The 25,586-nt window shown below is 40.5% G+C and overlaps 2 protein-coding genes and 1 long non-coding RNA gene across 5 annotated transcripts; 1 reads left to right on the forward strand and 2 right to left on the reverse strand.

Moving 5' to 3' along the window:
- The first annotated feature begins 357 nt into the window (after positions 1 to 357).
- On the forward strand, positions 358 to 6,740 carry LOC133418128 (gastrula zinc finger protein XlCGF8.2DB-like). Its single transcript, XM_061706532.1, has 2 exons — positions 358 to 695; positions 4,848 to 6,740. Exons 1-2 carry the CDS (start codon positions 503 to 505, stop codon positions 5,741 to 5,743), a joined length of 1,089 nt encoding a protein of 362 aa, XP_061562516.1. The 5' UTR covers positions 358 to 502; the 3' UTR covers positions 5,744 to 6,740.
- Positions 6,741 to 15,351: 8,611 nt separating this feature from the next.
- LOC133395273 (uncharacterized) lies at positions 15,352 to 16,620 on the reverse strand. 2 transcript variants are annotated; one of them, XR_009767217.1, is made up of 4 exons: positions 16,441 to 16,620; positions 16,055 to 16,162; positions 15,889 to 15,972; positions 15,352 to 15,723 (listed from the first exon to the last, which is right to left on the reverse strand). It is a non-coding gene; the product is annotated as an uncharacterized LOC133395273 (long non-coding RNA). The 2 variants fall into 2 exon arrangements; XR_009767216.1 differs by lacking the exon at positions 15,889 to 15,972 and having other exon boundaries at positions 16,441 to 16,600.
- A 1,100-nt stretch (positions 16,621 to 17,720) lies between these two features.
- On the reverse strand, positions 17,721 to 23,616 carry LOC133417652 (gastrula zinc finger protein XlCGF57.1-like). 2 transcript variants are annotated; one of them, XR_009770372.1, is made up of 3 exons: positions 23,195 to 23,285; positions 22,094 to 22,803; positions 19,504 to 19,563 (listed from the first exon to the last, which is right to left on the reverse strand). XR_009770372.1 is itself a non-coding variant. In XM_061705577.1 (2 exons), the coding sequence occupies exons 1-2, from the start codon at positions 23,319 to 23,321 to the stop codon at positions 18,206 to 18,208; spliced, it is 1,485 nt and encodes a 494-aa protein (XP_061561561.1). In that variant the 5' UTR covers positions 23,322 to 23,616; the 3' UTR covers positions 17,721 to 18,205. The 2 variants fall into 2 exon arrangements, 1 of the variants encoding a protein (XP_061561561.1); XM_061705577.1 differs by lacking the exon at positions 22,094 to 22,803 and having other exon boundaries at positions 17,721 to 19,563; positions 23,195 to 23,616.
- Between the last annotated feature and the right edge of the window lie 1,970 nt (positions 23,617 to 25,586).

A 25,586-nucleotide genomic window follows, 5' to 3' on the forward strand; every position in this document is an offset into this window, starting at 1 on the left:
GTGGGTTTTGCATGATTGCTGCGTTTGCATCAGTTTGGCCGTTTACCCTTTTTTTCCCCCACTTCGCTCAAACTGGTTGTATCTGCTTGAGCCTCTCTCGTAACTCAAAACAACGGCTTGTAACTTAAAAAAAAAATCATTGGAAGGTTGCACTCAAAATTCAAGTCACGGTCCACTGCGTGCTACTTTGAAACGTGCAATGGACTGAGCGTCGTACTCGCGCTTCTTTACGTCACGTCCGGTTTCCCAGTGCTGGTTTGAGTGCAGTGAGCTCCAAACCGTGATCCAAACCTCACTGAAGATTTCCCTGGATGATTGGACACACGCTCCGTAGCCTCGACACTGTACGTACTGGATTAAAACACAATGCATTCATTCTTCAATTCAATCTTTGAGCGGTGACTTTGTAACGCTTTCCAGTTAGCTTAGCTTAGCTTGCCGCAAAGCAAAGGAAGAGCGACGCAACTTTAGCAACGCGCATTGTGATCGCGATAGTGCGGAAATGTGTAAAGTGGAAATGCTGAGAGCGTTACTGAGCCAGAGACTGAATGCAGCCGTTGAAGAAATATTTGTCGTGTTTGAAAGAACGATAGCAGAGTACGAGAAGGAACTTTGTCGGACAAAAGAGGAGAACGAGCGACAACGTCAACTACTGGACACGCTCAAGAAGACTCAAGTTGAATTACATGAACCAGGTGAGTTCCCTTCTCCCACCTGCTTGTTTAGTGATATCTTCTCTCTTCTTTTTTTGTCAAGATCAGCCTTCTGGAAAATGCAGATTGTGAAACCTTCACTTGCGCCCCCTGAAGTTGTTTTTTGCTGAAGTCACTAAGACTGGTTGGGGGTCTTTTTTCTTTCCGGCCCTACAAATGTTTCAGTCATCACCGCTTGTTGTTTTTCTTGGTTAGCAAGGAAATAAATTAATATTTTATATATCTATAATTAATTTGGAGTGAATTTAAAAAATACACTTGTTTTCTTATATGATTATGCCTGTTATACTGGGGAAAAAACACCTTTCGTCTCTAAAAAATAAAGCTTTTATATTCCGAAAAAAAAGATTTTGATCAAAAAGAAAAATAGTACTGTATATCCGTAGTAATACACCTTTTTTTTCATGTGGGGATAGTTCAAATCCCGGCTCCGCCTGTGTGGAGTTTGCATGTTCTCCCCGTGCCTGCGTGGGTTTTCTCCGGGCACTCCGGTTTCCTCCCACATCCCAAAAAACATGCGTGGTAGGTTAATTAAAGACTCTAAATTTCCCTTAAGTGTGAATGTGTGCACGAATGGTTGTTTGTTTGTGTGTGCCCTGCGATTGGCTGGCGACCAGTTCAGGGTGTGCCCCGCCTCCCGCCCAAATAAAGCTTGGATAGGCTCCAGCACGCCCATAAGCGGTATGGAAAATGGATGGATGGATATCAGATTTATGTGATGATATGAGATTTTATCCCAAAACTAAGGTGGGGATGAATAAATGGTTTATCATGTTGTTGTTGTTTTTTTTAAAATGACACGCCAGTCCCCGTATGTAGATATGCAGTTTTTAAAATGATATCACATAATAAATTATTGCTATTTATTTTGTGGACCCTCGGAAATGGAAGTTTGCCAGAGCAGGCTGCTAGGGTACATGTGATTAGAAAGTAACATCTTTGTCTTTCACAGCATGCGTGTCATTGCCCAAGGTTGTACTGATACGCTCGGTTCCTCCTCGTGAGTATAAACAATTGTATGTTTGTGATCCCGAGGCAGCTCGTGTTCAGTATTAGCGTGACAGCAGCTGCCGCGTTAGTCAGAAGACCTTGCGTGCTGCCTTCCACCAGTGAGTCAGTCCCATTCCTTAAGTTCGGCCCCCTTCACACTGCCTTTACAAGAGGACATTTTCACATCTTTTTTAGCTTGTTGCCTTTCTGCATGTACAACCCCAATTCCAATGAAAGTTGGGACGTTGTGTTAAACATAAATAAAAACAGAATACAATGATTTGCAAATCATGTTCCACCTATATTTAATTGAATCCACTACAAAGACAAGATATTTAATGTTCAAACTGATAAACCTGATTGTTTTTAGCAAATAATCATGAACTTAGAATTTTATGGCTGCACCACGTTCCAAAAAAGCTGGGACAGTGTCATGTTTACAACTGTGTTACATCACCTTTTCTTTGAACAACATTCAATAAACGTTTGGGAACTGAGGACACTAATTGTTGAAGCTTTGTAGGTGGAATTCTTTCCCATTCTTGCTTGATGTACAGCTTCAGCTGTTCAACAGTCCGGGGTCTCCGTTGTCGTATTTTACGCTTCATAATGCGCCATGCGTCTGGACTGCAGGCAGGCCAGTCTAGTACCCGCACTCTTTTACTACAAAGCCACGCTGTTGTAACACGTGCAGAATGTGGTTTGGCATTATCATGCTGCAATAAGTAGGGGCGTCCATGAAAAAGACGCAGCTTGGATGGCAGCATATGTTTCTCCAAAACTTGTGTGTACCTTTCAGCATGAATGGTGCCTTCACAGATGTGTAAGTTACCCATGCCATTGGCACTAACACAGCCCCAGACCATCACAGATGCTGGCTTTTGAACTTTGCGTTCATAACAGTCCGGATGGTTATTTTCCTCTTTGGCCCGGAGGACACGATGTCCACAATTTCCAAAAACAATTTGAAATGTGGACTCGTCGGACCACAGAACACTTTTCCACTTTGCATCGGTCCATCTTAGATGAGCTCGGGCCCAGAGAAGCCGGTGGTGTTTCTGGGTGTTGTTGATAAATGGCTTTTGCTTTGCATAGTAGAGTTTCAAGTTGCACTTACGGATGTAGCGCCAAACTCTATTTACTGACATTGGTTTTCTGAAGTGTTTCTGAGCCCATGTGGTGACATCCTTTACACATTGATGTCGGTTTTTGATGCAGTGCGCCTGACGGATCAACCGTCACGGGCATTCAATGTTGGTTTCGGCCTTGCCGCGTACATGCAGTGATTTCTCCAGATTTTCTGAACCTTTTGATGATATTATGGACCGTAGATGATGAAATTCCTTGTAATTGCATGTTGAGGAACATTGTTCTTAAACTGTTGAACTATTTTCTCATGCACTTTGTTCACAAAAAGGTGAACCTCGCCCCATCTTTGCTTGTGAATGACTGAGCAATTCAGGGAAGCTCCTTCTATAGCCAATCATGGCACCCACCTGTTCCCAATTAGCCTGTTCACCTGTGGGATGTTCCAAACAGATGTTTGATGAGCATTCCTCAACTTTCTCAGTCTTTTTTGGAACGTGTTGCAGCCATAAAATTAAAAGTTGATGATTATTTGCTAAAAACAATAAAGTTCATCAGTTTGAACATTAGATATCTTGTCTTTGGAGTGTATTCAATTAAATATAGGTTGAACATGATTTGCAAATTATTGTATTCTGTTTTTATTTATGTTTAACACAACATCCCAACTTCATTGGAATCGGGGTTATAGTAAACATGTGCTGGCGAGGGATGCTGACAGATGACTAAACAGCAAAGACTCTCCGTAACTTCCACTAACTGCCAAGGCTAAACATGCAAAGATCTTGGTACAGTTGAGATATATAACTTCAACATACTTCCTTTACACCAATCCCTATTTAGACAGTGATTTGGCAGCATCTTGGGGCTTTTCAGAACGAGCAAAAAGTTTTTGTTTTTTTTAAATATACCCCAAAGTACAATCACAAAACAGACTCATCTTACATTATCCTTCAAAATAAACATTAGATGATTTGATTATTTAAAAAAATGCACCAGAAGTAAAAAAAATACCAATTACCACTTTACTACCAATTACCACTTTACTATTAGCAATTTTATTGTTTTTTGAATTGGTGATAGAGAGGTACTCTCATTTACATTTATTTTTTTCCTGTGGAACCGATTACCTGACCATTTTCTGAAAAAAAATCATCTATTTGCTTTTTAGGGAGGGTGTCAGTTAACCATGGTTTTTATTACTGTATACCGATTTTGGAAAGAGCTCTTCAAACATGTTATGCAGTTGTACCTGGACGTAGGTGTTTAAATTGTTTCATGACCAAGATCTTAACTCGGTTTCCTTGTGTGTCAAATAAGTTTTCCCCATTGAAATGAATTGACATGCCAGCACCAATGAAAAACCGTTCCAGCACCAATGAAAAACCAACCAAAAAAAAAACCTTGTTTACTTTTTGTTACATTCTCTTTTATGAAGCGTTTTTTAAGTGTATGAAATATTCGTGTGTTGGATGTTTGTTTTTAAGGACTGTGGTCTAGTGAATGGCCCAACGTGGCCATTCACCATTCATTAGTTTGGGTTTGAGCATCTCGGCAGGGGTTTGTGGCCTACAGCAGCTCTTTGCGTCTGGTCTCATTTTGTATTTGTGTGAAACTGACTGTTTGTGTGCCCTGTTCAATAAACGACTGAAAGTGCATCGTGCGATTGTGGCTTTGCTTGCCTACGTGTGACAGCTTTACAGTACTTAATTTCTCCATTTCTTTTTTTACTTCACTTTTTTTCTCCACTTTATTCGAGCAGTGGCATATCTGAAGCTTGCTGGTAAGTCAAGGTACTGTACATCATACACTAGACATTGTCTAATTATCTGACTGCAGAAAGCAGTGTCGCTGTGTGAAAGCGCTAGTTTCTGTGTAAAATCCAAAAATTTATCAATTCTGTACATTCTGAGGCAGCAGTTTTGCCGGGTCTCTGTGTTAAAGAGGCTTTTGTTGTGCCTTCTCGCCCGGTCAGATGTTGTTAGTGTCCTTTTCATACAATGTTTGGGAAACACCTGGTTATTCTTGCTTTTTATACGAATCGGTGTGTTTTTGCAGACGTGAGTGAAGAAGATGTTCCTTCTGAGTCGCAGGAGTGGAGCTCCAGGGTGGAGCAGCAGGAGCCAGATGGCCCCCACATTAAAGAGGAAGGGGAGCGAGATCAGCTTCAAGGGTTGGAGTCGGCAGTGATTCGTGTCATTGTGAAAAGCGACGAAGAAGAAGAAGATGACGGAGACCACCGTGGAGGATCACAAGCAGACCGCCTCTTTGCGCCGCTTTCCGATAGCGACGACACAAAGTCGCGCTCTCCTGACACTGATGTGACCTGTCGCACCGATGACAAACGCTTCAAATGCCCTCAGTGTGACAAAGCGTTTGGGAGCAATTATTCTCTGAAAAGACACATGCGAAATCACACTGACAACGAGCACTTGAAATGCTCCGAATGCGGGAAGACCTGTGTTGACAAGTACATTTTGAAGGTGCACATGAGAACACACACCGGTGAGAAACCTTTCGTCTGCTCAGTTTGCGGTAAAGGGTTCGCCCAAAAGGAAAATTTGATAACACACGTAAGAACACACACAGGAGAGAAACCTTTTACATGCTCAGTTTGCAACAGAGGTTTTACTGAGGGTTCGGCATTGACTCAACACATGAGAATACACACCGGTGAGAAACCCTTTCCGTGCTCAGTGTGTGGTCAACGCTTCTCAATCAAGTCAAATATGTTGACGCACATGCGAATACACACCGGAGAAAAACCTTTCGCCTGCTCAGTGTGTGGCCTTCGAGTAACTCAAAGGGGTACTCTCAAAACTCACATGAGGACTCACACTGGCGAAAAAGGTTTCAGTTGCAGTGCGTGCGATAAGAAATTTTCTCGTAAGGAGAAGCTGATTAAGCACAAGTGTGTTGAGAATAATGAAACTGCAGCAATTGAAATTAACTGAAGACTTTTTTTTGGTAACATTAGCCTGGTTTACCCTGTATTCCAAAAGTTTGAACAAATACGGAACCGCTGGAAAATGTAAAAATTTTGGATTCCAGCACAATAGTATCATGCTGTTGCTTTAATAAAAGTGTTAGAACAATCACAACTACTGTGCTAAATAAACAAGTGAACTCAATCTTGATAAATCACGCATGTCACACGTCTGTAAAACGGCTGTTCTGATTCAACGCAGTCGTACATTTGATTGGAATAGATACACCAACTCAGACCTGAGAGCTTCAATCGGAATCAATCAGAATGGAAAAAAAAGTCTGCATGTAAAGCCTATTACCTTTGTTGTTTTACTGGCTTTGTGTGTTTTCACCATCCTGTGAATACGCTTTCATGTCAGTCATTAGTGTTTTTGTTTTGAATTATTCTGCTGAATTGATGACCCACTAGCATTTACAAGGATGATGAAACTCAAGGTCCAAGCTGGCCCGCCAAATAATTTTTGTGACTCACTTACTAAATGGATGTGTTGTTTTTATTTTGACAGAAAATCCGTACCAAAATTGGATAATTATCTTCACTTTTTACAGATACTATTACAAACATATATTCCCTCCAAATCCACTTTTAACATCAGCAACAGTTGCATAGTTATATATATATAGTTGTGACTGTTTCCCATGACTTCTGATTTCAAATTCATCATTATCATGTTATCACGGCCCACTCTGCTGCATTTGCACAATTGCCGTTATCCCTTACGTTTCTCACTGACTCGCTGTACAAATGTGTTTATTTCCTCAACATTTTTTGTTCCAATGGCTTGTTTGTTGTTGTACTAGAGTGCTCCATTTGATGTGTTTTTAACATACTGTACTTTGCCAATAAAGAGGATTCAGATTCTGAGAGTATTACTACAATGTGGCGCATAGTGTAAATGAGCTTGACATCCCCGACGCAGGGTGAGGTTCTTATGGGATACAGCAGACAGAAAAATTTCACAAAAAATATATTGAGGAAAAATAATAATCTTGTCTCATTTTACTCTGTCGCTTTCTATCAATATCACATCTATCAATCAATGTGTTTATCCTAACTATCCATATTACTGATTGATGTATTCAATATATGGTGTTGACAGACAAGGGATCTCAATGGCTGTCGAATCCCAAAAGAGTGTGACACCACGTGTGGTTTGGGTTTTCACACCAACACCCAGGCTAGTCCTGTCCTAACCAGCCTTGGGCATGGAGTGATGAAGCCTGCCCGGATGAGAGGGGAAACGTCTTCTAAGACAATCACAGCAGTCCAGTTGCGATCGATTTAACGACCTGAGGACATCTTGCTATTGTTTCCGTTTAGATAGAAAGGCAGAAGACGGATGAATGGACTTCCGGGAGACGAGACCCAGCTCGTATAGTCCACTACATCACTGCCTCACTCAGGTGTCATTGCACTCGAGATGTTCTGGTATAGTGTCTTGACTTTCAGGAAATGTTATTGGGCTCTCTTTTTGAAGTGCACACTGTACTAAGTGGCAAATGATTAGTAGTTCCTTTAGTAATTCCTTCTTTTCCCAATAATTCTTTCTGTCAAGTACACATTTGATCAAAGTATGCATTTGATCAACTGCAGAGTTATTTCGTCACTGAGAAGAAGCAAGGAAAGAATATATTTTTTAATTAATTGTGCTACAACGGGAAGTTCCATCTACGTTTATTGATCATAACATTTGCAAGAATGTATCCCTTTAAAAATAGAGGTGGTTTTCAATAAATTATAGCGTTTATTTCAGTAGTTTAATTTATTGAGTAAAACTCAAATTGACAGATTCACCACACAGTGAAATAGTTCATGATTTTTATATTTTGGAATGTAGCTAACAGCTAACGAAACCCCCAAATTTACCATCTCAAGAAATTAGAATGTTACATAAAAATCAAAATGCTTTTTACTATGGAAACTAGGTTGGTAATTGGTCTTCTGGAATGTATTTTATTGTTTAACAAATCTGAGTAATAGACTGCCCTGTACAAGATCCACTTTGAACTGAAAAAAAAAAAAAAAAAAAAAAAAACCTTTGTAAGATTTATTGGGATTCACTTGATAGAAGAGTGCAGATGACTTTTTCTTCACTTTTAACAGATAGCATGAGCATTGTTTTTAGAGAATCCTTCCGTAACAAACTTAACATGAAGTGTACTTAAATATTTGTATGCCACAATTTTTCACGACTTATGATTCTAATTTAAATTTGTTATAAAAGAATAAATGATCAATTGCAGGGAAAACTGTATGTCTATATGTGATAAAATGATGAGCTGATTAAACCATTACATAAGATTTTAGTAACAACAAACCTCTGAGGGAAACCATAACTACGATGTGCCCTGTGATTTTGACACTGGTCTAAGACTTAGACTCTAAATAATAGCAGTAATTTTACAGTGCACGTCGTATGATTCACAACTAGTCTCAGGGTCCTTGATCTTAAGTTTTTTTTTTGTTTTTTTTACATTTTTGAGAACACGTCCGACCCGCTCATCAGTCATGTCCTCATGTATTGCATTACAACAACGATGAATGAATGAAAGCCAAAGTTTCTCAAAGTCTTGAAAGTCCCGCAGCTTCATTTTACCACTACACACGTGCGTGTGTGTGTGTGTGTGTGTGTGTGTGTGTGTGTGTCAAGCTGATACTTAGGAGGGAACGTCTTATTGCAGACACCGCAACTGAACATTACTGTATCTCACCACTGTGTGTGCTTCTGTGTCGGGCAAATGATGAATGCGAATTGAAGCTTTTGTTACAGACCAAGCACGAAAAAGGTTTCTCGCCAGTGTGAGTTCTTCTGTGTTGGACAAATGATGAAGGCGAATTGAAGCTTTTGTTGCAGACTAAGCACAAAAAAGGTTTCTCGCCAGTGTGTGTTCTTGCATGTACTTTCAGATTTTCGTTTCGTGTGTATCTTTTACCGCACACTGAGCATCTAAAAGGTTTCTCCCCAGTGTGTCTCCTCATGTGTTTAACCAACGCTGAGCTACAAGTAAACCTATTGTTGCAGATTGAGCAGGAATACGGTTTTTCTCCAGTGTGTGTCCTTGTGTGGGTCGTCAAACTTCCCTTGTGAGCGAAACCTTTGCCACAAACTGAACACATGAAAGGTTTCTCTCCTGTGTGAATTATATTGTGTTTGATTAGCGCACACCTGTAGTGAAACGTTTTCCCACACTGAGAACACTTCCAGTGTTTTTTGTCATCATGACATGTCATATCACTCTTCGAGTATTCCTCATCATCAGTTTCAGGAGAGTGTGACATTATGTCTTCACTATGCGACAGTGGCGCTAAGAGGTTGTCAGCTTGCGATCCTCCACAGTGGCCTCCATCACCTTCTTCTTCACCCTCGTCGTCGGCCTTCAGAGAAACACCAGTCAATGGCAATTTGGTGATATCGACCTTCCCCTCCTCCTCTTCCTCTTTAACGTGTGGGGCCTTGGGCTCCTGCGGTTCCAACCTGGAGAGCAACGCCTGCTGCTCAGAGGGAAGACATTCTTCACCGGAACTTTCTGGAGGATAAAGACAAACATGGTTTGTTCAGGTACAGCTCAATAAATTAGAATATTGTCAAAAGCTTGGTTTAGTTAGGTAGTTCCAGAGATGGGGGGACTCGAGTAATTTGACTTGACGCCAGTCGAGTCGACAGTTTTATGACTTGTGACTTGCTTGCCAAATACTTAAGAAAGACTTTAGACTTGGTAGCCAAAAGACGACTTGACTTTGACTACATGACAAAGTCCACACAGGCGGGGCTGGGGATTGGACCCCGGTCCTCAGAACTGTGAGGCAGACGCTCTAACCAGTCAATCACCGTGCCGCCGTGAAAAATGTTATATCCCCGCCTGTGTGGAGTTTGCATGTTCTCCCTGTGCCTGCGTGGGTTTTCTCCGGGCACTCCGGTTTCCTCCCACATCCCAAAAACATGCATAAATTGGATACTCTAAATTGCCCGTAGGTGTGCATGTGAGTGCGAATGGTTGTCTGTTTGTATGTGCCCTGCGATTGGCTGGCAACCAGTTCAGGGTGTACCCCGCCTCCTGCCCGATGACAGCTGGAATAGGCTCCAGCATGCCCGCGACCCTAGTGAGGATAAGCGGCTCAGAAAATGGATGGATGGATGGATTTGTGGAAAAACTAAATTTTAATACCACTGACTGGAGCAAGACTGTACGACTTGACTTGAAACTTGCACATATGTGACTTACTCCCACCTGCGGGTAGTTCATTTCAAAAAGTGAAACTCATATGCATTACACACAGAGTGATATATTTCATGATTTGTAAATATATATATATTTAAACGTGAGAGGAAATAATGCCCAGACCTTTGTGTAAGCCAACTTGAGACTTCAAAACAGCGTCCAGTAGTTGACGTTGTCGCTCATTCTCCTCTTTTGTTCGACAAAGTTCCTCCTCGTACTCTGCTATCGTTCTTTCAAACACGACAACTATTTCTTCCACAGCCGCACTTAGTCGCTCATTTAGCAGAGCTCTCAGCGTTTCCACTTTACACATTTTCGCGCGATAAAATCACAACACTTTCCACCCAAACGCGATCTCGGCTTAGCGATGTCTTTGGTGGTAGATAACGTGCTAAACTCGAAGCTTAAGAAGCTTCAAAGTGGACTATAACGACTTTGGTCAGATACAAAACATTAACTGTGACGGTAGCAAACTACAGAAATGAGTATATATTTAAGAAAACAAGACTAAACGGAGTCCAGTGGTCATGGTTACATGAACGACGTCTTGTACACTGTTGTCGCTTGCCTTTTAATTTCCGGGTGACACAGTGCATGCATTCTAGTGCATTACTGCCCCCCTGAGGTGTGAGGGTGTAATTACGCACAATATCTTATGTTACAGTAGCGGGAAATATCATGGATAAAGGAAGTGTTCAAATTGTCCCACTGGCTGTGGTGCAAAGAATATTATTTTTTCTTCACAGTTTCGGAATTTACTCTGAAAAAGAGAGCTAATTCCTTTAATTTTACTCTTAAGTGAAAAGATTTGCTTTTCAAAAGATGAATTTTTAATCTTTAATCGGAATGATTTCAATCAGAATGAAACAAAATTCTGCATGTAAACCCAGCTATTGCCTTTGTTGTCTTACTGGCTTTGGTTGTGTGATGCTGCGGTCATCACCATGCTGTAAATACGCTTCAGGCATTAAATGCTGAAAAAGTCATGAGCGTTTGTGTTTTGAAGGATTCTGCTGAATTGATGACCGAGCAGCAGTTACAAGGGCGATGACGTGGGGGTCAAACTCAAGGCTCAGGGGTCCAAACTGGCCAACCAAAAAATTTTTTTGTTGCTCACTGGTGTAAATCAAGTGTATCTACTACTAGCTAAATGGATCTATTCTATTTATTTTGACAGAAAATCTGTAAGAAAATTTGATATTTATTTTCACAGATACTATTCCAAACATCTTTTCCCTCCAAATCCACTTTAACATAAACAACAGTTGCATACTTAAATATATATTTGCCACTGTTTTCCATGACTTGTTATCACGGCCCACTCTGCAGCATTTGCAGAATCGCCGTTGTGTCACAATTATCGCACTACTGATCCACTTACATACTCTCTGTATGTTTATTTCCTTAATGTAGACTTTTTTTAATTTCCTATTCTATACTTGCCTTAAGTCAATACAAATTTGAAAACACAATTGTTTGTGTGGTACTAGTTTAAGGAGACTTTTTTTTTTTTTAACTCTTGTGATTTAGTTGAAGAGAAGACCACATTTTGTGACTCATTTATGCAGTAATTTAAGGGTTGACATACTTTTTTCCTCCCAATGTACATTTAGGTCGAAAGATTATATGTAAACAGAGGAGGCCTACGACACCGATCAGCTCCCACGTACAATGACGTCCTTTCGTCCCTTGCAAAGAGACTCAATTCATCCTCTGAAAATGAACAAGTGAATGGAATATTAATGAGGGAGTTTCCACATTTTTGAGAACATGTGTCAGACCTGCTCATCAAAGTCATGTCCTCATTGCATTACAACCACCATGAACGAATGAAAGTCAAAGTTTCTCAAAGTGTTGAAAGTCCCGCAGCTTCATTTTACCGCTACACACTTGTGTGTGTGTGCCAAGCCGATACTTATGAGGGAACGTGTTATTGCACACACCCGGAACTGAACATTACTGTATCTCACCAGTGTGAGTTCTTCTGTGTCGGGCAAATGATGAACGTGAACTATAACTTTTGTTGCAGGCTAAGCACAAAAAAGGTTTCTCGCCAGTGTGTGTTCTTGCATGTGCTTTCAAAGTTTCATTTTGTCTGTATCTTTTACCACACACTGAGCATCTAAAAGGTTTCTCTCCGGTGTGTCTCCTCGTGTGTTTGATCAACGTTGAGCTACCAGTAAAACTTTTGTTGCAGATTGAGCAGGAAAACGGTTTTTCTCCAGTGTGCGTCCTCGTGTGGGCTGTCAAATTTCCCTTATGAGCGAAACTTTTGCCACACACTGAACACATGAAAGGTTTCTCTCCCGTGTGAATTCTCGAGTGTTTGATTAGTGCACTGCTGTAGTGAAATGTTTTGTCACACTGAGAACATTTCCAGCGTTTTTTGTCAGCGTGACATGTCATCTCACTCTTCGGGTATTCCTCATCATCAGTGTCAGGAGAGTGTGACGTTATTATGTCTTCACTATCCGACAATGGCGCAAAGAGGTTGTCAGCTTGTGATCCTCCATCACCTTCTTCTTCACCCTCGTTGTCGGCCTTCAAAGAAACACCAGTAAATGGCAACTTGGTGATTTCGGCCTTCTCCTCCTCCTCTTCCTCTTTAATGTGTGGGGCCTCGGCCTCCTGCGGTTCCAACTTGGAGATTGACGCCTGCTGCTCAGAGGGAAGGTATTCTTTTCTGGAACTTTCTGCAGGACAAACATGGTTTGTACAGGTACATGTCAATAAATTAGAACTCTGTCAAAAGCTAAATTTAGTAATGTAGTTCAATTAAAAAAGTGAAACTCATATTATAGCGATGCACTACACACACTCGGAGTCAAATATTTATTTTCTTATTTTTTTGTATAATAATATATACAATAATTATATTTAATGGTATAATATAAAATTCACCATCTCTCGAGACTGCCGTATTACGTAACAATCAATGACTTTTAATTTGCCCTCTGAAAAGTATTTGCCCAAGTGCTTAAATAATCTATATAACGTAGGAGTAGGGCAATAAAAAAATTTCTACCATATTCTAATTTATTGAGCTGTGCCTGAAAAAGTCAATTGTCGACTGTGAGCCAGACATCTTGAATACCGTGCTTGGAAACAAAATAACTAAGCTATTTTTCATCCTCATAAGGATTCTAATATGAAATTTGGCCTTCAGGGTGAAAACCTTATTCGCTTCTTGTTCGTGGTGAAAGAGAAAGTCAACAAACGTGAGAGGAAACAATACACAAACCTCTGCGTAACACAACTTGAGGCTTGAAAACAGCGTCCAGTAGTTGACGTTGACGCTCGTTCTCCTCTTTTGTTCGACAAAGTTCCTCCTCGTACTCTGCTATCGTTCTTTCAAACACGACAACTATTTCTTCCACAGCCGCACTTAGTCGCTCATTTAGCAGAGCTCTCAGCGTTTCCACTTTACACATTTTCGCGCGATAAAATCACAAGACTTTCCACCCAAACGCGATCTCGGCTTAGCGATGTCTTTGGTGGTAGATAACGTGTTAAACTCGAAGCTTAAGAAGCTTCAAAGTGCACTATAACGACTTTGGTCAGATACAAAACATTAACTGTGACGGTATGAAACTACAGAAATGAGTATATATTTAAGAAAGCAAGAGAAAACAAGACTAAACGGCGCCCATTGATCATGGTTACACGAACGACGTTTTGTACGCTGTTGTCGCTTGCCTTTTAACTTCCGGTTCACACAGTTCATGCATTCTAGTGCATTACTGCCCCCCTGAGGTGTGAGTGTGTAATTACACACAATATCTTCCGGTACATCTGTCTCACTTTCAGCAAGTAAAGCAAAATGTCAAACTGGTGGCCCGGGGGCCAGATCCGGCCGCCACATCATTTTATGTGGCCCGCGAGAGCAAATCAAAATTGCTCATTGTGTTCTGGTGTAATACCATTGGGATATTTGCAAGCATGTTTTTATTGGCTTCTGATTTAAAAACTGGCTATTCATCAATGTGTTATGCATACTGTATGTAACTACAGTATAGGAGGTAATATTTCCCTTATATGGGTTCACAGTTGTCGCGGCCCTCTGAAGGAAGTCATAACTACGATGACGTCCCGTGACAAAAAGGAGTTTGACACCCCTGAAGTAAAGGATGCATAAAAGCAATTCAGTAGCGGGAAAGGTCATGGGTAAAGGAAGCTCCCAAAAATCAAGATATTTAATGTTCAAACTGATAAACTTGATTGCTTTTAGCAAATAATCATTAACTTAGAATGTTATGACTGCAACAGGTTCCAAAAAAGCTGGGACAGGTGGCAAAAAAGACTGTGAAAGTTGAGGAATGCTCATCAAACACCTGTTTGGAACATCCCACAGGTAAACAGGCTAATTGGGAACAGGTGGGTGCCATGATTGGGTAGAAAAGGAGCTTCTCTGAATTGCTCAGTCATTCACAAGCAAATATCGGGTGAGGTTCAGGTCTCTGTGAACAAGTGCTTGAGAAAATAGTCCAACAGTTGAAGGACAATGTTCCTCAATGTACAATTGCAAGGAATTTAGGGATTTCATAATCTACGGTCCACAATATTATCAAAAGGTTCAGAGAATCTGGAGAAATCACTGCATGGAAGTGGCAAGGCCGAAAACCAACAATGAATGCCCGTGACCTTCGATCCCTCAGGCGGCACTGCATCAAAAACTGACATCATTGTGTAAAGGATATCACCACATGGGCTCAGGAACTCTTCATAAAAACAATTTAAGTAAATACAGTGCGGCACTACATCCGTAATTGCAACTTGAAACTCTACTATGCAAAGCAAAATTATCAACAACACCCAGAAACGCCACCAGCTTCTCTGGTAATCTAAGATGGACTGATGCAAAGTGGAAAAGTGTTCTGTGGTCCGATGAGTCCACATTTCTAATTGTTTTTGGAAATTGTGGACGTCGTGTCCTCCGGGCCAAAGAGGAAAAGAACCATCCGGACTGTTATGGACGCAAAGTTCAAAAGCCAGCATCTGTGATGGTATGGGGCTGTGTTAGTGCCAATGGCATGGGTAACTTACACATCTGTGAAGGCACCATTAATGCTGAAACGTACATACAGGTTTTGGAGAAACATATGCTGCCATCCAAGCAACGTCTTTTACATGGACGCCCCTGCTTATTTCAGCAAGACAATGCCAAACCACATTCTGCACGTGTTACGTGGCATCGGAGTAAAAGAGTGCGGGTACAAGACTAGCCTGCCTGCAGTCCAGACCTGTCTAACATTGAAAATATGTGGCGCGTTATGAAGCATAAAATACGACAACGGAGACATCAAGCAAAATGGGAAATAATTCCACCTACAAAGGTTCAACAATTAGTGTCCTCAGTTGCCAAGCGTTTATTGAAAGTTGTTAAAAGAAAATGTGATGTAACACAGTGGTAAACATGATCCTGTCCCAGCTTTTTTGGAACATGTTGCAGCCATAAAATTCAAAGTTAATGATTATTTGCTAAAAGCAATCAAGTTTATCAGATTGAACATTAAATATCTTGTCTTTGTAGTGTATTCAATTAAATACAGGTCAAACATGATTTGCAAATCATCGTATTCTGTTTTTATTTATGTTTAACACAACGTCCCAGCTTCATTGGAATTCTCATCGTCTTCCACTTTGGTGAGGGGCGGCTCCGGCTCCCGCTGCTCCATCCTGGAGCTCCACTTCTGCTGCTCGCAATGAAGATCTTCTTCAATGACATCTGCAGGACACAAGAAGACAAACAGGTTTGGAAACTTCAAGCTTTCCTCAGTCAAGGCACATTGTTGAGCTTGCTGCGAATGGAAATAATGGTTCGTGGCGAGGCTACATGAAAAATGTTTACCTAGTCGGGCATCTAGATGAGCAAATTGTCTGAACTCCTTACTTGGGGGTTATCTTGCTAACTGTCTCTACTTTCCAGCTGTCAGTCCGACACATTGGTAACTGTTTCAAGCTCAACAGAATGGACCTTCCGGAAGAAACCGGTTATATGAATAGCGTTAATGATAAGACAGAACATTACTCAACATGTCAGGAAGACGTGAACAAACCTGCGATGTGGAACTCAGTTAGAGGCTTGAAAACAGCGTCCAATAGTTGACGCTGTCGCTCGTTCTCTCTCGTCCGGCAAAGTTCCTCCTCGTATTCTGCTATCGTTCCTTCAAGCACCACAAATATTTCTTCAACGGTCGCACTTAGTCGTTGCCTCAGCAACGCTCTCAGCATTTCTATTTTACACATTTTCACACGATAATCACAATTCTGTACAATCTTGCTCGATTCCAACGTGTCGCTTCAAAGCGCGAAGTCATTCAGATCATCACAATTATGTTGACTTTACTCTTACACTAAAACAATGTTTACTCTACTTTTATACGAAAGCAATGTGTACATAATGAATAAAAATTGTCGTGCCAAAGAAGGAAATAAGACGTACCCAACAATCATGCCTTGCTAACGGTTTCTTCCTCCTCGTCTTTTTCTGTTTCGGTCTTCTTCTTCGGCGTCTTTTTCTTCCTCGTCTCTGTAATGATGGCTTAGGCGTTTTCCTGCCATCATCTGGTGCGGATTGTCAACTCGATTTAGTTTCCTTTTCAGCTGGTTCGTCGCCAGTTATAGACAAGTCTTCAATTTTTAATATATGTTTGTATTGTTTTGCTTCTTTGACTCCATAGCGTTTTTGTCCAAGAAATTAGTTCAGTCGGAATAAAATATCATTCATTTGTATATTTAAATTTCAGTTTGTTTACACAATGGACAGGTTGGAAAATATCCCCAAAACTAAATGCTTTAGTATTTTCAGAAGCACACTTCCTCACCTTTACAGTATTGCTCATACTGCAGTCTTTCTACAGCAAGATGGGGGAGATTCCGCTTCTTAAAATAAAATGTAATTCTTCTCCATGGTCAGCATAGGGTATCTATCTCCACTTTTTAAAATAAAAAACGCTTCATTCATTTCCTATACAAAAGTGCTAGCCCTTCAAGGCCTCTTTCAGAAACTGAAAATTTGATGTGTAATTGATCCCATGTCCCAAAATGTATAAATGACGTAATCGGGCAGAAAACATAAGCTGAAGGTCGAGAGTAGATTCAGCAACAAAACGCCTTCAGCAACATGCCCAAGGCATCAAACAGCTGGTAGATCACTATATTTTACAATTTTGGAGTCACATTTTAAACACTTGGCATTTTTTTTTATTAATTCAAATTCGGCGTGCTTGTTAACAACACCCATCTCAGTGATGTGTCGAATTTAAAGTAAGTTTTCTTTTCACTTTATAAAGTCTTGAAAGACACACACACTCAAGGCGTGCAAACTGCCAGAATGGAAACATCCACTCCCAACCAGTTTAAATGTTCCATCCATCCATTTTCTGAGCCGCTTATCCTCACAAGGGTCGCGGGAGTGCTGGAGCCTATCCTAGCTATCTTCGGGAAGGAGGCGGGCTACACCCTGAACTGGTTGCCAGCCAATCGCAGTGCACAGACAAACAAACAACCATCTGCACTCACATTCACACCTACGGGCAATTTAGAGTCTTTGATTAACCTACCATCCATGTTTTTGGGATGTGGGAGGAAACCGGAGTGCCTGGAGAAAACCCAGGCACAGGGAGAACATGCAAACTCCACACAGGCGGGGCCGGGAATTGAACCCAGGTCCTCAGAACTGTGAGGCAGACGCTCTAACCTGTCAATCACCATGACGCCCAGTTTAAATGTGGTTTTTATTTTGATTTTGCTTTTTTTCCAATGTATATCAATATCTATCTCAATCGATACCCTTTTTGACAATTTGGTATTTACAATACGAATGAACCGAGAAACTCCCCCCCCCCCCATTAAAATCAGAATGAGGCCCTTAAAGGCACACATCCAACACGTAAATACTATAGGATGTACAGTAATCACAATTGATAAAACAAGAATATTTATTTACATTCTTTTTTATTATATATTAAAGTATTATTTTCTTTAATACAAACAAAACAAAATCTTGTTTTTTTGGGGGGGTGGTGGGGAGCTTTAACAGATTAGTGACATTTCCATTCATTCAGTGGGTCAGTAAATTGAGTTAAAAGCCTAATCAAGAAATAAATTAAACTTGCAAGTCAAAGTATTCACTGTAAATGAGTAGCAACATATATATGCCAGTAATAATAGGAACTTGCGTTTATACACCCAAGAATTCTTAAATATTATACAATACTCAAAGCCATCAGTGGTTGACCAAAACACCCATGTTTGTCAAGCTGATACTTATGAGAGAATCTTTCATCACACACACTGCAGCAGTACACTTTCTCACCAGTGTGTGTTCTCATGTGCTTAACCAGTTTTGAACGTTCACTGAAGCTGTAGGTGCAGACTGAACAGGAAAAGGGTTTCTCCCCTGTGTGTGTTCTTGTGTGTGTGTTTAATTGGGCCTTCTGAGCGAATGTTTTACCACAAACCGAGCACGCAAAAGGTTTCTCCCCAGTGTGCGTTCTCATGTGCTTAGTTAAATTATTCTTTTGAGTTAATCGAAGACCACACACTAAGCAGGAAAAAGGTTTCTCTCCAGTGTGTGTTCTTGTGTGTCGTCTTAAATGTCCCTTTGTAGAAAAGCTATGACCACAAACTGAGCAGGCAAAAGGCTTCTCCCCAGTGTGTGTTCTCGTGTGGACTATTAAACTTTTCTTGATTGAGAAACTTTTACCACAAACTGAGCAAGCAAAAGGTTTCTCTCCAGTGTGTGTCCTCGTGTGAATTATTAAATTGGACTTCTGAGTAAGTGTAAGACCACAAATTGAGCAAGCAAAAGGATTTTCTCCAGTGTGTGTCCTTGCGTGTGTTCCCAAATATCCTTTCTGAGTGAATCTTTTACCACAAACTGAGCAGGCAAAAGGCTTCTCTCCAGTGTGTGTCCTCGTGTGTGTGTTGAAATGTCCCTTCTGAGTGAATTTTTTACCACAAACTGAGCAGGAAAAAGGCTTCTCCCCAGTGTGTGTCCTTGTGTGTGCGTTGAAATGTCCCTTCTGAGTGAATCTTTTACCACAAACCGAGCAGGAAAAAGGCTTCTCCCCAGTGTGTGTCCTTGTGTGTGCGTTGAAATGCCCCTTCTGAATGAATCTTTTACCACAAAATGAGCAGGAGAATCGTTCCTTTCCAGCGTGTGTTCTCTTGTGCACTCTCAAAGCGTACTTTGTACTAAACGTTTTGTCACACTGGGAGCACTTCAAGTGTTTGTTGTCCCTGTCATGAGACATATCACCTTTAGAGAATTCCTCCTCCTCCTCCTCCTCCTCCTCATCATCATCATCTGATGTTGTGTCGCCACTATGTGATCGTGGCGCTAAGAAGCTTTCTGCTTGTGATCCTCCACAGTGGTCTTCTCCATCACCTTCAAGCTTCACAATGACGCAAGACCAAGGCAACTCAGTGATGTCAGCGTCCTCCTCCTCTTCTTTAATGCAGCGGGACGCTGGCTCCTCTTCCTCTTTGATTCGGCGGGAACCTGGCTCGTATCTGGAGCTCCACTCCTGCTGCTCAGGATGACGATCTTCTTCACTGAGGTCTGCAGGACACAAGACAAATACACATGGTTTGGAAAAGTCAAACAATTCTCAGTCAAGTCTCGTTTTATGACTTTGATATTGTGTATTATTGTCTATCCATGTTTTGGCACATTTGCTTTATGAAATGGTTTTAATTTATTCCCAACTGTCTATTCTCCTCATTTTGTAGGCCAGATTGCTACTTTACATACACAACACGTGTCTGAAAATTCACAAAAGACATACACTTGAGTAATTGCATTCAAAAACTGAATTTGAAAAACACAATTTGAATTTGTATTGTTTAATTTGAAACATTGCCTTTAAAAACTGAATCTGAATAGTATAATTTGAAATTGAATTTATTAGTTTGAAACTGAAGTCCAATAAACTTGAAAGTTTTTTTTTTTTTATCCACAATGAAAAATCCAATTATATATTTTCACATTCAGTTTGATCATTTCAGATACAGTTTGATAAATTCAATTTAAAATTAAATGTGACGGACATCCGGGAACTGTAAGGAATAGCAATCGATTGGCGATACGCAGATCTCGTCTTCGGCCAATCAGCGCGTCCGTTTTTTTAATCACGTGACAGAGACTTTCCGGAAAGTCAAATCTTCTAACCAGCAACAGTATTTTAACCTTTATACCACCTTTTCATAACCTTTGTGGAATGCACCATACGGTCAGAAAGAGATTAAAAGTTGCTTCCTCTCGCATATCACACCGACATGACGAAGTCGTCTTTCCGGTTCTTTTCCAACGTAACGTAGTCCAGGCATTGAACTCCATGCCTTAGGCTTTGCTGCCTAGGGGTAGAAACAGCATACAGCACATCTCGATACAGACACCACTGTTTCAAATGAATTTAGGGGGTTTACGTGAATGAATTGGAGTCCAGCCCTTATGCATACTTTGTCCATTGTTTTTGGGACATTTTTTGGACTTTGATGGTTTCAACCAAAGACAAAACTGTTGAAGTCAAAGATTAATGGGCTGAAATTTGGCCTCACAGTTTTTAACAAGTTAAAAGCCATGGTTATTAAAATTGGAGATAAACATTGACTATATGCTATTATCCCATTCTATGTCAGCATTAATTCCCATTATAAATCACATTTTTCAATATACTGTAAACCTGATAATGCTTTTCCTATGAATACTGAATGAATCCAAGCATTTGGGGTGTGTTTGGTGTCTATTCCACCCCTAAACCACCAAATGGAACCAGAGGTCAACGCATTATTTTTTTTTTTTTGCAAATCCAAGCTGCAGGAGATATCCTGCTAATGTCCAGAAGAAAATGGACAAGGGATACATAAGGTTAAAAGGTAAGGTTAAGGTTAAAATACTGTCACTGGTTAAAAGATTTGAATTTGCAGACAGTCTTTATGTCACGTGATAAAAAAAGGAAGGCGCTGATTGGCCGAAGACGAGACCTGTGTATCGCTAATCTTTTGCTATTCCTTACAGTTCCCGGATGTCTGTCACAGCTAATTTGAAATTGAATTTGTCAAACTGAATCTGAAAGGATCAAACTGAATGTAAAAATATATAATTTTAGTTTTCATTGCGGATAAAAAAAATCTCACATTGACTTTCAAGTTTATTGGACTTCAGTTTCAAACAAAGAAATTCTAATTATAACATTCAGATTTAGCTTTTAAATGTAATATTTCAAATTAATAGAAATTCAAATCAGGCTTTTCAAATTCTGTAGAAATTCAAATTCAAATATAAATGATTCAAATTTAGTTCTTGCTGCCACATATTTCAGCCCATACACATTTCTTTTTCCCTCTCTGACTTATTTGGACACTGGACATTTCATAATGTCCTCAAATAACTAAAACGATGCTTGGTAATTTATTTTTTTATGTAATTTTTTTTGGGTGTTGTGTCAAGGTGCTGTCTTGCTGACGTGTTGTTCAGACACTGAAGTAGCATATTCTTAACAGTTGTCATTTTTCAAATTTTAAAATCAGATACTGTAAATCTCTTATTTTATTTTAATGCAGTATTACTATATCATATCTTCCGCCAATATGACCTCTCGGTATTAGAATGTCATTTGTGGAGTCCTGCAGGGATCGGTACTCAGTCTTCTTTTGCTCAGTGCTTGCATGTTGCTTGCTTGGCAATATTATACAGAAATGTAAGATTAGCTTTCACCGTTTTAACGACGATACTCAGCTATACATGCCATTAAAACTAGCTACCCCACGTGATTGCTCGTGTCTCGCTGAGATTAAATGGTGGATGTCCTGTAACGTTTTGCTTCGTAACCCTGAGAAAACTGAGCTGTTGATAATAGGCCCTGCTAAACACAGCCACTTGTTTAAGGACATCACTCTTGGGTTTTGACAAAAGCAGCATGACCAAAAGTGAGTCAGCAAAAAAATCTGTGTTGTATTTGTCTCAAATCTGTCCTTTCAAAAGCACTTTAAGAAGATTGACAAAACTGCGTTTTTTTCATCTTTGTAATACAAGATATGGTGACACGAGTGACGCAGAGATCATAGTCCGCGCATTTGTTGCGTCTCACCTCGACCATTGTAACATGCTGCTTTGTGGTCTTCCTGTGTCTAGTATAAAAAGCCTGTAGTTAGTACAAAACACTCCAGCAAGACATTTGACAAGGACGAGAAAGTTCGATCATATTACCCCCATTCTGGCAAACTTGCATTGGCTCCTGTTCTACCTGAGATGCAACTTTAAAATCCTGTTACTGACTTGTAAAATATTCCATCTATTAGCACCCTCTTATCTCGCTGATTTAGTTGTACTGTATGTTCCGTCCCAAAACCTACACTCACAAAACGCTGCTCTTTTGATGACTGCGAGAGCCACAAAGCAGTCCGCAGCTTGCAAACATTTTCTATTCGGTCTCCAGTACTCTGGAATGCCGTAACCGTGGATATTAGAGCTGCTACCTCAGTAGAAATATTTAAATCCCAATTTAAGACTTATTTTTACACTTTGGCATCTAGTTTAAGTACACGTAGGCCTTGTCCTATGGGTTCCCCCCCTTGTCTCCTGCTGTGTCCTTTTTTTCCCCATTTCCTCAAGAAATGACACAATATAATACAGGTAATAGCTTTCATTATCTTCCACTGACAATTATTGCTTTGAATTAATACAAATAATAAGAAATGTTCTCGGGACATTGAATCAATCGCAACTGGATTGTTCTGGTTGTCTTGGAAGACGTTTCGCCTCTCATCCGAACGGGCTCTGTCAGTTCCTCCGGTTGACCTGGATAAATGAGAATATTCACAGGCAGACTAAGAATAATAACCCATATTTTGTCATCTATTACTCAACTGATGTTACAATGTTTCAGTTTCCCCCCCCAAGGTATCGTTTCAGTAGTGAGATATTCTCGGCAGGTGTAATATTGAAGTCAGAATTGTAATATGATGACAACACTGATTTCTATAAATGTGAAGCGATAGGGCGGTAACAAAAAGGAAGTGGTTAAGTCGGGTAATTAAACCACTGAAGGCCCAAGTACCAAAGGCATGCCCCGCACTGCTTACAGATAGACCAATGTTAAATAAAATGTTAATAATTTCTTGCAAATGCATGAATATCGTGAAGAAATTGAACTAGTTGCTAAACATTTGAGCGTAAGAAAAGAACAAACCTGCCCTGCGTAACACAACTTGAGGCTTCTTGAAAACGGCGTCCAGTTGTTGACTTTGTCGCTCTTTTTCTTCAGTTCCAGCGAATTCCTCCTCGTACTGTTCTTCTTTCACACTTTTTGCCCACATTTTCACGACACTTTTCACGGACACGCTATCTGTGCTGAGCGATGTGTTGCTCACAAACGTGCCTCTTTGTTCACAGCTAGCAAACTGAGCTAAACTAAGCTAGTTGCAGAAGCTTCAAAGTGCACCCAGGCGAGTTTTTAATGCTGACACGAAGTCTTAAGTTTCCTGGTGGTGTTTAAGCCCAGTAAAGTAGCGACGTACTGGGTCGAGGCATGAATAAATTCAGTATTAATTCAGGAAGAATTATTTAGGGAAGCCCGGGCCTTTGTAGTCTGAGCGACGTCACATCCTTCATGACGTCAAGACGCCTCGCCCCGCCCACTGCTGGTCATTAGATGACGCGCTTCTTCGTATAATGAAAATGTAGTTCGTCTCAGTAAATATGCTCTGCGTAATGAGTTGATCGTCGTCATTTGTTGTCAAATCCTTCCGTGAGTAAACTGTTACATCACACCTTTCTGTTACAGTTCTTGCAAAGTGACAATACAAATTTAAACGACGACAAAAATATTGTTTATTATTTTTTTCTCAACCTCGCACATCAGCTTGGGCTCCTTCCCTGCCAGATAGGTGACATTCCACGTCCCTAGAGCCAGCTACTGTCGCCGGGGATCGGATCGTCAAGGTCCCCGCCTTCGGTCACCCCCTTGCTCACACTGCACCCGACCCCTATGGTACCTCCCACAGGTGGTGAGCCCATGAGAAGTCAGTGTGACGTGGAAAAAAAATAAAAAAGTGTGAAGTGAAAAAAAAAAATCAAAAATCACATCCGGGGGCATTACCTGTCGCTCAAAACAAATTAGCCAATGAGGACACATTCCTCATAAAGCCCACCCACCCGTGAGGTTTGTGCCAAAAGTCAACGAAAAAAAAGAAACGTAAAACAGAAACTTAAGTGAAAAAAAACAAAAAACGGACGCAAAAAAAACAAACGCAAATGCAAAAGTCGTCATCGCGTTTGCGATTTATAGTTTTGTGTGAATCTATTTGGCAGAAATCTGATTTCATAGCTAAACTTCATCAAGCATGTACATGTAAGTAAGAAGTACAGCAGGCTTGCTGCTTTATTTGTATTATCGCCCAGTTGAAGTTTACTGTAAAACTTACACATAAAAGAGAATTATAAACTGTACATCTAAACTAAAATGTTCCACCAAACCATGTAATTTCATCCAACAAAAATCCGCTATCTTAATCCTAACATATAATTCTACAATTATTTTTAGTATCACGGAAGTCATTAGGAAAAAATATTCTTTTTTTACACACAAAAGAGGTGGTGAAAACCCATCAACGATGATTTCTTAAAACGGATAGATGGATGGATCACGAGATGTCGCCCTTGAGCAAAAGAAAGAGAACAAGCATGCATACAAACTGATAATTAAAAGATAACCTTAAACACACTGCAATGGTAAATTTTCTCATCAGTGTGTGCTCTCACGTGTTTAACCAATTTTGATTGAACACTGAAACGCTTGGTGCAGACTAAGCAGACTAAATATTTTCCCCCAGTGTGTGTTCTTGTGTGTCTATTTAAACTTCCTTTCTGACCAAATCTTTTATAACAAAATGAGCATGGAAAAGGTTTCTCCCCAGTGTGTGTTCTTGTGTGCGCTCTTAAATGTTCCTTTACAGCTAATCTTCTACCACACACTGAGCAAGCAAAAGGTTTCTCGCCACTCTGTTTTCTTGAGTGTTTAACCAGTTTGGAACGTTCACTGAAACTGGAGTTGCAGATCGAGCAGGAAAACGGTTTCTCCCCAGTGTGCGTTCTCATGTGCCCTCTCAAAGTGGCCTTCGAACCAAATGTTTTGTCACACTGAGGACAAGCGTTTGTTGTCATGGTGACATGTCATATCACCTTTAGAGTGTTCTTCATTATCAGTGTCAGAAGAGTGCAACGTTATGTTGTCACTCTCACATTGTGGAGCTAAGAAGCTGTCTGCCTGTGATCCTCCATAGTGGTCTTCATCCCCCTCTTCTTCATCAGCTTCAATCTTCACGATACAAGGGAACTGCAACGCGGTGATGTCGCCGTCCTCTTTAATGCAGGCGGGCTGTGGGTCCTCTTCGTCTTTGATGTGGTGGGGCTCTGACTCCTGCTGCTCAGGATGAAGATCTTCAACGACATCTGAAGGGCACAAGATGACAAAAACATGATTTGATCAACTCAAACTTTGCTCTAACTTTGATGTGTATTATTGTTTGAAAAGTTTTATTTTTTTTTGGTAATGTAAGAAATATGTTTAATTATGAGGTCTG

Source organism: Phycodurus eques, chromosome 2, assembly GCF_024500275.1.
Source record: "Phycodurus eques isolate BA_2022a chromosome 2, UOR_Pequ_1.1, whole genome shotgun sequence".
Classification (NCBI taxonomy): Eukaryota; Metazoa; Chordata; class Actinopteri; order Syngnathiformes; family Syngnathidae; genus Phycodurus; species Phycodurus eques.

Bases quoted from the DNA above. Each gene is read 5' to 3' on its own strand.
- LOC133418128 (XM_061706532.1), top strand. From the start codon at position 503: ATGTGTAAAGTGGAAATGCTGAGAGCGTTACTGAGCCAGAGACTGAAT. The intron at 696-4,847 runs GTGAGTTCCCTT...GTGTTTTTGCAG, and splicing joins AGTTGAATTACATGAACCAG to ACGTGAGTGAAGAAGATGTT.
- LOC133417652 (XM_061705577.1), bottom strand. From the start codon at position 23,321: ATGTGGGCAAAAAGTGTGAAAGAAGAACAGTACGAGGAGGAATTCGCT. The intron at 19,564-23,194 runs GTTTGTTCTTTT...TGTGTCCTGCAG, and splicing joins AGTTGTGTTACGCAGGGCAG to ACCTCAGTGAAGAAGATCGT.